At 45.2% G+C, this 13,554-nt stretch overlaps 2 protein-coding genes across 5 annotated transcripts in view; one reads left to right on the forward strand and one right to left on the reverse strand.

Moving 5' to 3' along the window:
- Nucleotides 1-110: 110 nt before the first annotated feature.
- RNF25 (ring finger protein 25) lies at nt 111-6,483 on the reverse strand. Of its 2 annotated transcripts, none has more exons than XM_081260723.1 (10): nt 6,414-6,483; nt 4,021-4,095; nt 3,665-3,812; nt 3,507-3,574; nt 3,341-3,410; nt 1,950-2,021; nt 1,717-1,860; nt 1,301-1,393; nt 906-1,040; nt 111-726 (listed from the first exon to the last, which is right to left on the reverse strand). In XM_081260723.1, exons 1-10 carry the CDS (start codon nt 6,452-6,454, stop codon nt 148-150), a joined length of 1,425 nt encoding a protein of 474 aa, XP_081116849.1. In that variant the 5' UTR covers nt 6,455-6,483; the 3' UTR covers nt 111-147. The 2 variants fall into 2 exon arrangements, with proteins under 2 accessions (XP_081116849.1, XP_081116850.1); XM_081260724.1 differs by having other exon boundaries at nt 112-726; nt 3,665-3,767.
- Nucleotides 6,484-6,511: 28 nt separating this feature from the next.
- The window catches only part of STK36 (serine/threonine kinase 36), a 32,646-nt gene continuing 25,603 nt past the window's right edge, over nt 6,512-13,554 (forward strand). Inside the window, exons 1-9 of one of the 3 annotated variants that reach the window (XM_081260689.1) lie at nt 6,512-6,695; nt 7,144-7,373; nt 8,612-8,752; nt 8,857-8,934; nt 9,995-10,125; nt 10,386-10,635; nt 12,169-12,262; nt 12,544-12,713; nt 12,896-13,083. In XM_081260689.1, coding sequence (XP_081116815.1) covers nt 7,290-7,373; nt 8,612-8,752; nt 8,857-8,934; nt 9,995-10,125; nt 10,386-10,635; nt 12,169-12,262; nt 12,544-12,713; nt 12,896-13,083 — 1,136 coding nt within the window. In that variant the 5' untranslated portion in view covers nt 6,512-6,695; nt 7,144-7,289. Of the gene's footprint in view, nt 6,696-7,143; nt 7,374-8,611; nt 8,753-8,856; nt 8,935-9,994; nt 10,126-10,385; nt 10,636-12,168; nt 12,263-12,543; nt 12,714-12,895; nt 13,084-13,554 lie in introns of those variants that run through there. The other 2 variants (XM_081260690.1, XR_014017952.1) reach the window with 2 other exon arrangements.

The raw sequence follows: 13,554 nt of genomic DNA on the forward strand, positions 1-13,554 counted from the left end.
CTACACTGTCATACCCCAATCTTGCTAGGAACTCAGAAAGAGAGTCATACATTACAGGTTAGACACTACTGAGAAAGAAAACGAACAAGGCTTAATTTCTTTATTGCTTCCCACCCACCCCCAATTCCCTGTCCCCCCACAATAGTGCTAGGAACCATCTTCAGATTCCAGGCCCAGGGGCTCCCTCCGAGTACCAGGCCGGTATGCTCCCTGACCCCGAGGCAGGCGAGGGTAGGAAGAACCCGCTGTCCGGCCTTTGGAGCGCTCCCAGCGAGCACAGTCCCGAGTCCTGCGGGGTGGGGGACCCTGCCAGCTGCCACGCCCCTTCTCTTGGGGCGGACCTTCAACCCCTTGGTTACGGGATTCCAGCTTTAGGTCCAAAGGCTCTTTGAGGGGCCTCTCAGGAGGTGGTAGTTCCTGGGAATCACTGGTACCTTTGGGAGCACAGCACTCCCCTCCCTTCAGGTGCCTCCGACTAGGCTGTCGCCAGGGGCTTTGACTGGCCCCGGGGGGATCTAGAGTAGCTTTCTGGGTCTCACCCAACCTCTGTTGATTTGGCCCAGTCCCTGGGAACTTCTCACACGTATACTGGGTAGCCATAGAAAGAGGAGTTGGCAGGGTTGGCTGGGCAGCTGGTGAGTTGGACTGTTCTGTGGCAAGGGCATTAGGTGGGTGGGATCCTCTGGAAACATCCACAGCTGACTCAGCTTCCACAGGGGCAGGAGGCTAGAAAGAAGAGACGCACTAAGGGAGATGACGCTCCTCCAAACAGGGAACTTCAGGCTCCTCTCCCACTATTAGCCAGCCACCACCAGCCTGGAACAACTGAGCAGAACACCCTAGGGCCATGGTGCAGGGGCATTTGTAGGAGGGTTGGTGATGGTGGCGAGAAACCCTTCCCTTACCTGCTGAAGGCTGATGAAATACCGGTTCCGCTCAGCCTCAAGGTCAATGATGCCACCCCGTTCCTGCTGCCTCTGATAAAGTCGCTTTAGCTCTTCCTGCTGACGCAAGTTCTCTGCACTAGGTTGGTACAACTCCTGGAGGAAGGAAGCAGAATGGCAGGGAAGAAAGAACAAACAGGAAAAGGCAGCAGACTTGAACCTCTATTCTTTCAGGTTGGCCTCAGGAGAACGACACAAGGTTTTTGATCTTGTCCCTCACAAGCCAGTGTAGGCTTGTGGTTTTGCAGACAGTCCTAAGCAGATCAAAGATCCCATTCATTGGAGACAAGATGCCCTCCCTCCTGCCTTACAGAATGCCATCATTCCTGGCTCAGATTAGAAGGGAATCCCCTTACCATGGGTTGTTGGGGCTCAGGGGCTGCTTTCAGTGATGCAAGATCATACACGAGAGGCTCTCTGCACACAGGACACTGCACACCGACTGCTTTCTAAAACAAGAGGAGAAATCACACCAGCTTCCAGCCAGCCAAACTAATATGCAGAAAATTGGGAATAAAAGGCACAGGCATACCTATTTGGCAATGAGGGGGAACAAAGGAAGGACTTCCCCAAAGAGGTCTGGGGACCCCTAGAAATTGCATGCAACATATAAGTATACATAAAGATATCCTTTTTTCTGGACAGGAGTAAGATTTCACTCATATCAAAAGTATCCATGATTCTAAAAAGATGAAAGCCATTAGAGCAGAGGAGTGGAAATAGTTGTCAAAGTCTAAGGGTGTCAGGTGAGACAGGCACTGGCCAGACCTACCTGTTTGGTGGCAGCATGCTGCCGTTCCTGTTCCTGCTCCTGTCCTTGAGCCTTCAGCTCTTGCTCCATGTGTTGGATATATCGAGCAAGACAGTGGCAGTGGAAGTAGTGGTAACAGGGCGTTTTGGTAAAGGCTTCCTTGTCCTGGAGGAGGCACAGTTGTATGATACTGCATTAGCACTCACTCAGAATCCTCATCTGCCGTAAGCACATCCCAGGCCCCAGAAACCTACCTGAAAGCCATAGAGACAGATGACACACTGGCCATGGGGGATGTTGTTATCTGTGAGAATTTCTTTCCCTTTCTGAGATGAGAGAAGACAACATGGAGGCAGGGACAAGAACTGTGAGCAAGGCCTGCCTGCTACTTCCAAGAGTGAGTGGCAGGACTCCATGTCCACAAACCAGCTTGTTGCCCTGTGTTTCTGCATTCCTGTCCTGTGTTACCTCGTGTTTATGAGTTCCTGTTCTGGTCCCTTTGCTTACAAACAATCCTCCATATCACCATCCCTCCCTGACAAACTGGATCTTCCTGGCTTCAAATTCCAAGTTAATTGTTTTCCCTCTCATAAAGTCACTTTTAATATATCTTGGAGAAGAAAACAATATACCTTGGAAAGAAAAGGCATTAAATTAAAACTCATCTTCTGTGAGGCCTCTTTTATTTATTTTTTGAGACAGGGTCTGGATAAGTTGTCCAGGCTGGCTTTAAACTTGCACTTCTTCTTCCTCAGCCTCCCATGTACTTAGAATTACAGGCATGCACAACCACAAGGGAGGCTTTCTTGATTAACACTCCTCGATTATCACTCCCCCATGGTGCCATGAGTTTGTTCTAGAGTTGGCTTGAAGAAAGTCAAGGCACACACAATCCAGATGGACAAAAAAATCAAAAGGCATCAATTGGTCCATAAAATATGCATTTGCATCATTATGTGAATAGCTAATCCTCTGGAATTTCAGAGTTCAAAGCTGCATTGTGGAGGCCTGACCCAGGAGTGCCATAGTGGTCTAACACGCCCACTCCACTCCCTGACTCTGGGCCACCCACCTTCACTCTGTTGTGAATATTTTTCTCAAAAATTACAAGTAGAGGAAAACAAGCTTGACTTTGATTGTGTTTTTAATCTTAAACAGGGAAAGTTATCTGTGTATATTAATTTGGGGCTCTATGTGTTGCAATGTATAGATTGTTTCCTTAACCAGGGTACAAAACAGACCTCAATCCCCCTGTCTTAGCTTACCCAATTGTTGGGATTACAGCTATGCACTATGACATCCCACACAAAACTTTGAGCAGAGAAACCATAACTTTTTCTTGTCAAATCCAATGGCGGGCTGGCCTTTAAATGTTCACTAATGGTTAACCTGCCCAGGGAAGATCCCCATCTTTTCCACTCACAGTTGCTAGTGCCAAGAAATCAAGAAATGCAGTGAAATGAAGCAAGAATAAAGGCAGCTAAAGAGGAAAGGCACTTTTCTGTTGAGGTGCTAGAATAGACAACTTGGGTAAGAGTTATCATCTTTCTAAATTAATTTATGGCTTACCTAAATAGAGTCCCTTGGGAAAAAAAATGGCTGTAGTTTAAAGGGAAGAACATTTTCCCAGGCCAGCACACCTTACCTCAATTAGTTCATAGAGCATGGCAGTGCCCAGTCCTGCCTTAGCCACGTGGCCCAGTGCTTGTGAGATCCTGAAAGAAAGAGAGGCTTATATTAGGCCTGTCCTCCTCCTTCACCAGGCAAAGCTGTGTGCTGAGCTTCCCCTGCTAATGACCAGCTCAACTTACTTGTGGATCTGCTCATCTGAGAGTCCTCGGGGGTTACGGATAGATATCTGTGGCACCTCTTGGGGATACTAGTGGGGGAAAGTAACAAGTTACTGCTAAAGCAATCCAACTTTGGGGACTCTTCCCTTCCTTCTTGTTTTGTATAGTAAGAGCCTCACCTGCACTGGGACCTGAAGCACCAGAGTAAAGCAAACATACTGTGAATCTTGGTCCTCTGCAGTGGCAGGGTGCAGAGTGATGAAGATCTCCCATGGTGAAGATCTGCAGGTGGATGAAGTGAAGACCCAGGATGTAACAGAGCAGAGGCTTGAGGAGAGGAGCAGGGTGAGACAGTAAAGCAGGCAGAGGAAGTGAGCATTGGACACTTTCTTCTGAAGAAATTAAGGAACAGCCTTTGTCTACACAAGAGAAACATTATCTCTGAATCAAGGCTCACAGTGTCTTAAGACCTGATTATGCACAGAATCTGGTCATTACTAAGAGGACTCCTATTCACCCCTAGCTGAGTACATACCTGCCATTTCCTTTAATCACCTGTAGTTCATCCAGATAGATAGACTCTAACACTTCGACTTCAGAGGGAAGGACCCTAAAAAGACATGGGGAGACTTACTTACTATTACAGCTCTCCCTGCCAAAGCCTGTTAAAGCAAATGAAGGCTGGCTTTGTAGAGAAGTGGCTATTTGCTTGATAGCTTTCTCTTGCTAAATTCCTTAAAAATTAGAGAAAAATGTTTCCCTACATTGTCGGTGGCCAGGTAGGAAGCTTGGAATCAGAATCTTGGACATCATTCATGTTAACAGATGGGATGGAGTCCCAGAAAATGAAATGACTAACCAAGGCTTAACATAGGCAGAACTGGGACCAGAGCCACATTTCCTGACTCCCTGATCAAGTTTCATTCTACAGTTGAATATCCCTTAGTGGCCATCTCTATGATCCAAATATATGGCATCCATCCATTACTAACAGTTACCAACACTAATCCTGCCTTTTGCTACATCACTGTTCAGCCTGGATCTCAGTGTCCTGGCTACTGTCTAAATATACTGCCAACATCAGTCACTCCAAACCTTCTCTAAGGAGATACTAACATGAACAGAACAGCTCTCGGTGGTTTAAAGGCTGTGTTGTAGGAGAAGAGTCATCAACCTTACAGTCAGTAATATATACCAATCACTTACCAGCTATGTGATCTGGGTAGTCACTTATTCCTGTAAGCCTAAATTACTCTGTCTACACATATATAATACCACCTACACCAGAGTTTTTGTGAAGATTAAAGGTGATTTGTTTATGCAAAATCTCTTATAGTGTCTGGGCCATAGTAACTAGACTAAGTCCTCTTTTCTGTTTGTATATACCCTTTTCACTTAAAAGAAAAGTGGGAATAATATAGTCAGTAGATATGTTTATAACCTTAGCTGTCTGGTTGACCTAGATCAGCGTAAATTAGGATCCATGGTTCTGATGTAAATCAGAGGACACAAACTTAGTCACAGAAACAGCATTAAGTAATGATACTGAAGATGAATAATTTAAGTCCACAGCTCTATCCAGGTGATAGAAGGTAAGACACATGCTTTGTTCTCTTACATATTGTTCCCTCTTCACAAAGAGCAGGGGTGCCCTAGCATGAGCTATATCATAGGTTCTTTATTATTACCTTTTAAGCCTTAGGTAGAAACTTCAAAATATAAAATTATAAAGTGTTACATCTCACAGATAACGGTGGAATAGTTCTGATTGATATGGGAGTGGAAGTTTGGGAGTACCACAAGCTGCTGAATTCACTAATGGCCTCTCACGGTCCAAGGTATCCTCTCAGAATCTCAATGTTCTCCTCAAACACTGAAAACCACTAATCTAGATAGTCCTAAAAAAGAATGGCCAGTGAGGTTTAGCCTAAATTAATGTAACATTACGGTGCAGCCTCAGTCAAGAGACAATTTTAACACTTCTCCCACTCTAGCTGTGGCTTGGGTCCTAGATACCAGGCACAATATGAGATGGTGGTAAGGTGGTGTCAAAAAACAGGGGAGAGGGATGGTAGAGTGTCCTAGTACTAAGAATATGAGATCTAGAGCATATAGAACTGAATTCCTAGTAGTAATTGTGTACCTGTGGCAAATCACTTCACTTCTTTGGATTCATCAAGTCTCCTCAGGTCCTACACCTCAGATTTACTAATGAAAAAGGCTTTTGTATCTTACATATCCATAGTGATCCTCTCAACTATTCTATGAAGTAGATGCCACACCCACTTTTTTTTTTTTCTTTTGCAGCTGAGGACACTGACTCACAGAAGCTTGGAGGCCTGGTCAGCATCAGACAACTAATAAAATGTAGAGTGAACCCACATTTATCCTGTTTCCAAATCCCAAAGCCCTTACAGGTTCTGGTCTCTTGTTGAGAATGCTTGCGAGAAGGTCTAGGGAGGTATTTTTGTAGGTTATAAGGTTTCTCTATAACAATAGTCCTTATTAGTGCTGCCTGGGAGAGAAGGCTGAGGAAAGCGTAGGTGGAAATACGTTGAGCCAAGGGGCAAAGGGGCCCGGAGCTGAAGGACATCAGTTCTGGAAGGTGGGGAGATTTGATGAGCAGGTATCCACAGACCCCTGAGAAAATTCACTTCAGGAGAGAATGGGAGGAGTGGGATCGAAGGAGGAGGGATCAAGTCGACCAGGTGGGGCATCAGCTGGCCCGGCCCGAGCCGACCCAGACTCCCCTCACTTAGATCAGCGCCCCTCACCCTCCCGTTCCCAGTCTAGAAGCTCGCCTAGGCAGAGGTGTCAGCATCTAAGGCATCCCTTATCCCTCGCTCCATCCCAAATGCCCCCCGTACGGACAGTCTAGTTCTTCGAACCAGATCCAGGCAGCCAGCCAAGCCCATGACCCAAAGTTACCAGTCCTCCTCCCCGGCAGCTGCCGACGCTGACGCCGCCATGTCTTCTCCGGCCGGCAGCCGGAACCGGAAATGCCCCGGGGAAGTCGGAGGCGGAAAACTGAGGCGGGTGTGCTGCTACCGTTTCTAGGCAACCTCAGACTCCCGGTCCTTAATGGAGCGGGATGGCCAAGCGACAGCTTGGAAGTGTTCTAGGAAATGCCTATGGGCGGTCCACGTCCCTCCCACACCTTTGAGAGCCTTTGTCTTCTGAATTTTGGGCCAGTTCTAGCGAGTAAAATTGGTAAGAATGGGGCCCGAAAGAGCCTGGCAGTAGGCAACGGAGAAAAACTAGTTAAGTCAAGCCAAAGTAAGGAGACAGGCCGAGGGGACCAGGCTGGAGGCCGCCACCGGCGCCTCCCGGACTTAGCTCTCCTATTTTTTTTCGGGGGGTTTGGGGGAGTTTGAGAAAGATGTCCGGATCAGTGAAATGCACGGGCAAGTGTCCGGGCCGGGCTGCCTAGGAGTGAGAGGTAGGAAATTGGGGTAGGCTTGAACCAGCAGAGTCCCATGGGCTTGCGGGACAGGAGAGTAAAAAACGGGGAGGAACTCCAAGAAGATGCTTCGTTTGTTCCAAGATCCCATTATCTTTGTATCTACTCCACCCGACCATGTTTTTGAGGCCCGGATTAGTGTGAAAAAGGCAAAGGCAAAGTGGCTAACGTTTACCTTTCCCCCCGTGCCCGAACCAGGCCTCCCAGATGTGTGAAAGTGACCCTGGATCTGTAGCTCTTCAGCACCAGAACCAGGCCTCCCAGATGTGTGAAAGTGACCCTGGATCTGTAGCTCTTGAGCACCATTGCCACCTTCTTTCCTGAGAGATCCTGAAACCTTTGTTATGGAGAAGTACCACGTGTTGGAGATGATTGGAGAAGGCTCTTTTGGGAGAGTGTACAAGGGTCGGAAAAAATACAGTGCACAGGTGGTGAAGAAAGGGATATATTTTCAGTGGGATTCGGTATCCACAACTCCAATGGAATATGGGGCCAAATGTGTTTAAACCAACCTGTATTCCTAAGACAATGACTGTCACATTTCTTATGAAGTATGGCCACTAAAGTTGGGTTATGTGGGTTCAGATTCCAGCTCTACCACTTTCTGGCCTTGAAATGATGGACAAACTACTTAACCTCTGTGTCTCATTTTTCCTCATCTATAAAATGGGTATAAGAACTTATTGATGAGGTTTGAGGACTAAATATGTTTTTAGACTAAATCCCTTAGTGCAATGTTTGGTACCTAGAAAAACCAAATAATAATAATAATAATAATAATAATTATTATTATTATTATTATTTTTTTGTAAGCCACATCTCCAGCCAATTTTATTTATTTATTTATTTAATTTTTTATTTGTGGTGCTGGAGATGGAACCCAGGTCCTTGTGCATGCAAGACAAGCACTCTACCAACTGAGCTATATCTCCAGCCCCCCATTTTATTTTTTATTTTGAGACAGAGTCTCACTAAGTTGCATAGGGCCTTGCTAAGTGGCTGAAGCTGGCTTTAAACTTGTTGTCCTCCTGCCTCAGCCTCCCCAAATTGCTGGGATTACACTTCTGGGCCACCACTCCCAGTTTATTATTCTGAATAGTTTGATCTATCATACCATTGCAGAAAGAGACAAAACACCTGAACTCTATTTTTCCATCTTTATTTTGCCTTCACTTTTCCCTAAAATCTCAACTGAAGTCCTTTGGTTAGATCAGAACACCTTTCTCAGAATCCATGAATAGAATCTGTTTAGCAAAGGGTGTCTCCACTGGGTGCAGTGGTGAAATGCCTGCAATCCCAGAGGGTGGGAAGGCTGAGGCAGGAGGGTGGTGAGTTCAAAGCCAGCCTCAGCAACTTATCCAGGCCCTAAGCAACTTAGTGAAACCTAAATAGAAATACAAAAAAAATGGTTGGGGATGTGGCTCAATGGTTAAGTGTCCCTGAGTTCAATCTCTGGTACTGAAAATGTTTCCTCCTAGGTTGAGGGGTGGGCAAAGCCTGGGTAAGGCCAGCGTACAATGGGGTAAGAGGTGAGAGACTAGCCAGTGTACTAAGAGTTGCTCAGTCTAAAGTCTTGAGTTCTGGACTTCTGAAGTTAAGGTTGAAATCCTAGCTTTTTTTTTCAGTAGTGTGGTTAGGCCTTGACTCTTCCCTTTACCACTGATAGGTGGTGGCCCTGAAGTTCATCCCAAAATTGGGACGCTCAGAGAAGGAGCTAAGGAATCTACAACGAGAGATTGAAATCATGAGGGGTCTGCAGCATCCCAACATTGTGCATATGCTTGACAGCTTTGAGACTGACAAAGAGGTGTGCTTTCATGGTTTTGGATCACCTTTCTCCAAGGGTCCCAATAATTTCCTAACCCCAGAATATATGAGCATTCCATTAGTGACACTGCCTTCTCCCCACAGGTGGTGGTGGTGACAGACTATGCTGAGGGAGAGCTTTTTCAGATCCTGGAAGATGATGGAAAACTCCCTGAAGACCAGGTATGTTTCCTGGATAAAACTTCTCTTCACCCCTGACCACTCTGTCAGTGAAGGGCTGGGAGGGCAATTAGAGGGCAGGGAGAGTCTCCATTTTTGAAAACTCCCAAGAAGAATACAAGAGTCTGTGTGCATATAGAGGCAGTATGACATGAGAATTAAGTATGTGAACAGTGGAACCAAAATGTCTGAGTATGAAGCTTGGTTCTGCCTCTCACTAGCTGAATCTCCTTGGACAAGTTAATGGAAGTAATATCATATCTACCTGATAAGACTATTGTGGAGATTAATGAATTAATTCACATTAAGTATTTTAACAACTATTGTTAATGTCGTGAAGATTTTTATTGGGTATCTTTGAGAAAAAAGGGGCTGTGTGGTGGAACCAGAGAAGGCAGTGAGAGATAAGGGTTGTGGGTCAGGCAGGATGTGCCACCAGGACGTAGAGGTTAGCAGCGGGATTTGGTTGAATGAAATCTTCAGTCAGATTCTGTAGGACCCCCTCAGAATTACTTATCACAGTTCTCTTTTTCCTTTTGAGCATTCATCACTGTTTGAAATGTCTTTTTCATTTCTTCTTATTTTTATGTGTGACTACTTCTCTTGAGAAAAGATACTGTCTTATTTAGTAATAGCTAATGTGTGTTGAATGTTTACTCAATGCCAGGCACCATTTTGAGCAGTGCTTTACACACTTTTATTCATTTGGTCCACACAATAATCTAGAAGATAGGTGATATCATTATTCTCACCTTATAGATGATGAATCTGAGAAGCATAAAAAAAATTTGCCCCTGGTCATACAGCGAGTAAGTGAGGTTCAATACATTTTCCTTGAGTGAATGAATGAATGAATGAATGAATGAATGAATGAATACATGCATGAATCAACTGGGGAAGCAAAAGCTGCCCTTGTTTTTGAACAAGTAGGTATGGTGTGAAACTCTGGGAGAATGGGAAAGAAGAAAAAATCACATTAGTGGCAGTATTAAAAGTCTTTGGCTTGTCAGCCAACCCTTCCCTCCTACCTTTTATTTTTTCATCCTGCCTATCTGAACCCTAGGTTCAGGCCATTGCTGCCCAGTTGGTGTCAGCCCTGTACTATCTACATTCTCACCGCATCCTACACCGAGACATGAAGCCTCAGAACATCCTCCTTGCCAAGGGTGGTGGCATCAAGCTCTGTGACTTTGGGTAAGGATTCTGAGCTTCTGTCTATGTCTCTAGTTCTGCAAGGGGGTCTTAGACTGTATGTGTAACTTACACATACTTGAGAACCTGAACTAGAGACTGAGCCTCCAGCTGGATCCTTTGGAACTAAACCAAATGTACTCTGTTCTGGCTTGAGATAAATCATACAATGACAGGTAGTAGTGAGCAGGTTTAATTTCCTATTAGTGACCGGGTCTAGAATATCTTTTCCTTTTCCCTTTCCATGCCATTTGCTGCTGCAGATTTGCCCGGGCTATGAGCACCAACACTATGGTTCTTACCTCCATCAAAGGCACACCACTCTATATGTCTCCAGAGCTGGTGGAAGAGCAACCATATGACCACACAGCAGACCTCTGGTCTGTGGGCTGCATTTTGTATGAACTGGCTGTAGGCACTCCTCCCTTCTATACCACAAGCATCTTTCAGCTGGTTAGCCTCATCCTCAAGGACCCTGTGCGCTGGCCCTCCACCATCAGTCCCTGCTTTAAGGTAATGAAAATTGAAAGGGAAAATAATTTTATATCAGAAAACTGTCTCTGTCTACCTCTATTCCCTTTTCCAAAATCTTTTTCCAAAGCTAGGGCAGGATTTTTCAGGAGCTGGGCCAATAAGTCTTGCTTTTCTACTGCAAGGGCTTATTCTGGGCTGGGGGTTGTTCTAAAGCCTGCCAAACTTGGGAGTGGTAGGCCCTGTTTGGAGCAGGGTAAGCTTTATCACAATAAAAAAGTAATTTCAAAACCTAAGAAGTAGATACTGGTTCTTTTACATGACCTCTGTTCTACTTATTTTGTATCATATGCAGAGTCCAGGTGATATTTAGATGTTGCCTATGTTGCTTCCAGTCCTCCTCAGACATCAGAATGGCCAGTGTCGGAGCTGGCTCCATGATTAGGGGCAGATGACAGAGGTGGTGCCTGTTCATGGTAGCTAAGTCTCAATGGGTTTTTGGAGGAGGGGAGGGAAAGGGTTTGTACTCTCTTTATTTTTTATCTAGGGCAAGATTTTGGATCCTCAATGGAATTTAAGTGCAGTTTTATCCTAGAATAAAATCTCATTATAACTTTCCTATGCTCTATCTAAAAAGAAAAGGGACAAATTCCTTTACAACCTGTTCAATTGGGGAGACCCAAATAATTAGAGAAAAAAATCTGAACAAAGAAACCTCAGGGGCTGGGGATGTGGCTCAAGCGGTAGCGTGCTCGCCTGGCATGCGTGCGGCCCGGGTTCAATCCTCAGCACCACATACAAACAAAGATGTTGTGTCTGCTGAAAACTAAAAAAAAAAAAAATATTAAAAAAAATTCTCTCTCTCCCTCTCTCTCTTAAAAAAAAAAACAACAAAAAACAAAGAAACCTCAAATAGGAGAGATGTATACAAAGATAATCATTCTCTCCTATGGCACATTCGCAGGTATCTTTAGCAAAAGCCATAGTTACACAAATCACCTTGTTTTAGAACAGTGGTCATAATCTACTAGTACCTTTTTGTTTCTGGCCCAGTTGAAGATTTTTCCACCAATAATTCATAACATATACTTCTTGAATTATAGTCTCTATTCCCCTCAACCATCTAAAGATTTGCTTTTGAGTGTTCCCAAACATCTCTACACCATTACTGTTTGAGTGTCTTCTTAACTATAGATCTATTTCTATGCAGCCCAAAACAAACCTGTAATGAAAGGGAGACATCAGTCTGGGACTCCCTTGAATGTTTGCTTTCTGAAGATGATTGTGAAGGTGATATCTTCCTCTCAGTTGTTTCTCCCTTCTTCACAAAGTTGGTGACATTGAAATTCTGTACTCGTGTCTGAGGGTACAAAATCTCCATGAATAGGGATTGGTGCTCCCTGGGAGGTGAGGCAGTAGTCTGTCTGGAAATGGGGCCCACAGTAACAGTTGTCAAGGTTGTGGTCAAGTCTGTTATACCAATAGGAGTTCGGGATTACCAGTTCTGTTGACAGGTTAGAGAGAGTCTAGAAGGAAGGGAAGGAAGAGCTGATGGAGTATTATTTCTCTCCACAGAACTTCCTGCAGGGGCTGCTCACCAAGGACCCCCGGCAGCGTCTGTCCTGGCCAGATCTCTTACATCACCCCTTTATTGCTGGTCGTGTCACCAGTGAGTCATCAGGATTCCCAGGGCTCTGGCACCTCCCAGTATTTTTTCCAACCTACCTCTCTGCCCTCAATATCTGGATCCAACATATCATTTCTCTACCAGCTTGAGCTTTCTCTTCCTAGCCCTTTGCCTAACTTTGGCCACTCCTGCTCCCTTTTTGTTATTGTCTCAAATGGCTGCCTTCCATAGAAGCCTGGAGACACTGAAGTAGTCTCTGGCCAAGTGGCCATGGTGTCTACAGCCCTAGTATAACCATGTTTTCTCCTGCTCCCTCCCTGCAGTAATAACCGAACCAGCAGGCTCAGAGTCGGGTACTCCATTTACCAGTCGCCTACCCCCAGAACTTCAGGTTCTAAAAGATGAACAGGCCCATCGGCTGGCCCCAAAGGGCAGTCAGTCTCGCATCTTGCGTCAGGCCTGTAAACGCATGGCTGAAGAGGCCAAGCAGAAGGTATGTGAGATACAGAAAAATATGTAACATGTAAAAATATATAACTAACCAGGCTAGTCATTGGGGGAATTGGAAAAGGAGGTTGACTTTCTAGGAAATTGGGAAAGGCCATGAGTAAGATCCATACCGTCCTATAGCATCCAGACAGTTCTGGTCCAGTATCTCCTACTCATCTCCCACAGAAACACCACAACACAGAATCTGCCCTTGAGCAAGAGGACAGGAACAACAAGGTGACTCCCAGCACAGTCCCTCTGCCTGGACTACGGGCTACTCCTAAGGAATCAAACCTCCTGGCTGGGATCTTGGCCTCAGAAATGAAGAACAGCTGGGCCGAGTGGGGGGCTGGAGAGGCCCCTCCTACACCTCGGTGAGGGTTGTATAGTGGGAGGAGGTATCTTGTAGATTTTTGGCTTGAGCTAAAATAAATTTGAAATGGTTCCTGTCACTAGCCATTGCCTAAATACAAACCAGTCCTTCAGAATTTGAGTCCTGGGTTGTTGGGTTCTAATTATAGACCCTTTCCTGACTCATTGGGAAACTTAAGGATTTTCTCTTCTTCATTTTTCACTTGTTCTTTGACTGAAAGGAAAAGGATTATTTCCAACCAAAAATGCAGATTGTTTGAGTTGAAAGCCATAGGTGAAAACTGTAGACTTGAGTATAAGATCCAAAGTGGGAGCAGTTAAGGATTTGTGTGTAGAGGTACATACCCTGTACTGGCCATATCCCATACCTGAGGAAAATTCCTCTATCTCCCTCGATGGCTTATACCTCATTCTTTTTCCTGGGTCTAGAGGGAGGGACAAGTTACTGAACTCTGAGCCTCACAGTCTTGGGA

The sequence above is a fragment of the Spermophilus citellus genome (assembly GCF_964194105.1).
Source record: "Spermophilus citellus genome assembly, chromosome: 11".
Lineage (NCBI taxonomy): Eukaryota > Metazoa > Chordata > Mammalia > Rodentia > Sciuridae > Spermophilus > Spermophilus citellus.

Coding starts and splice junctions, on each gene's coding strand:
- RNF25 (XM_081260723.1), bottom strand. CDS start 6,454: ATGGCGGCGTCAGCGTCGGCAGCTGCCGGGGAGGAGGACTG. Junction 3,813..4,020: donor GTGATTAAAGGAAATGGCAG/GTATGTACTCAG, acceptor CCTCTCCTCAAG/CCTCTGCTCTGTTACATCCT. Junction 3,411..3,506: donor TCAGATGAGCAGATCCACAA/GTAAGTTGAGCT, acceptor TCTTTCTTTCAG/GATCTCACAAGCACTGGGCC.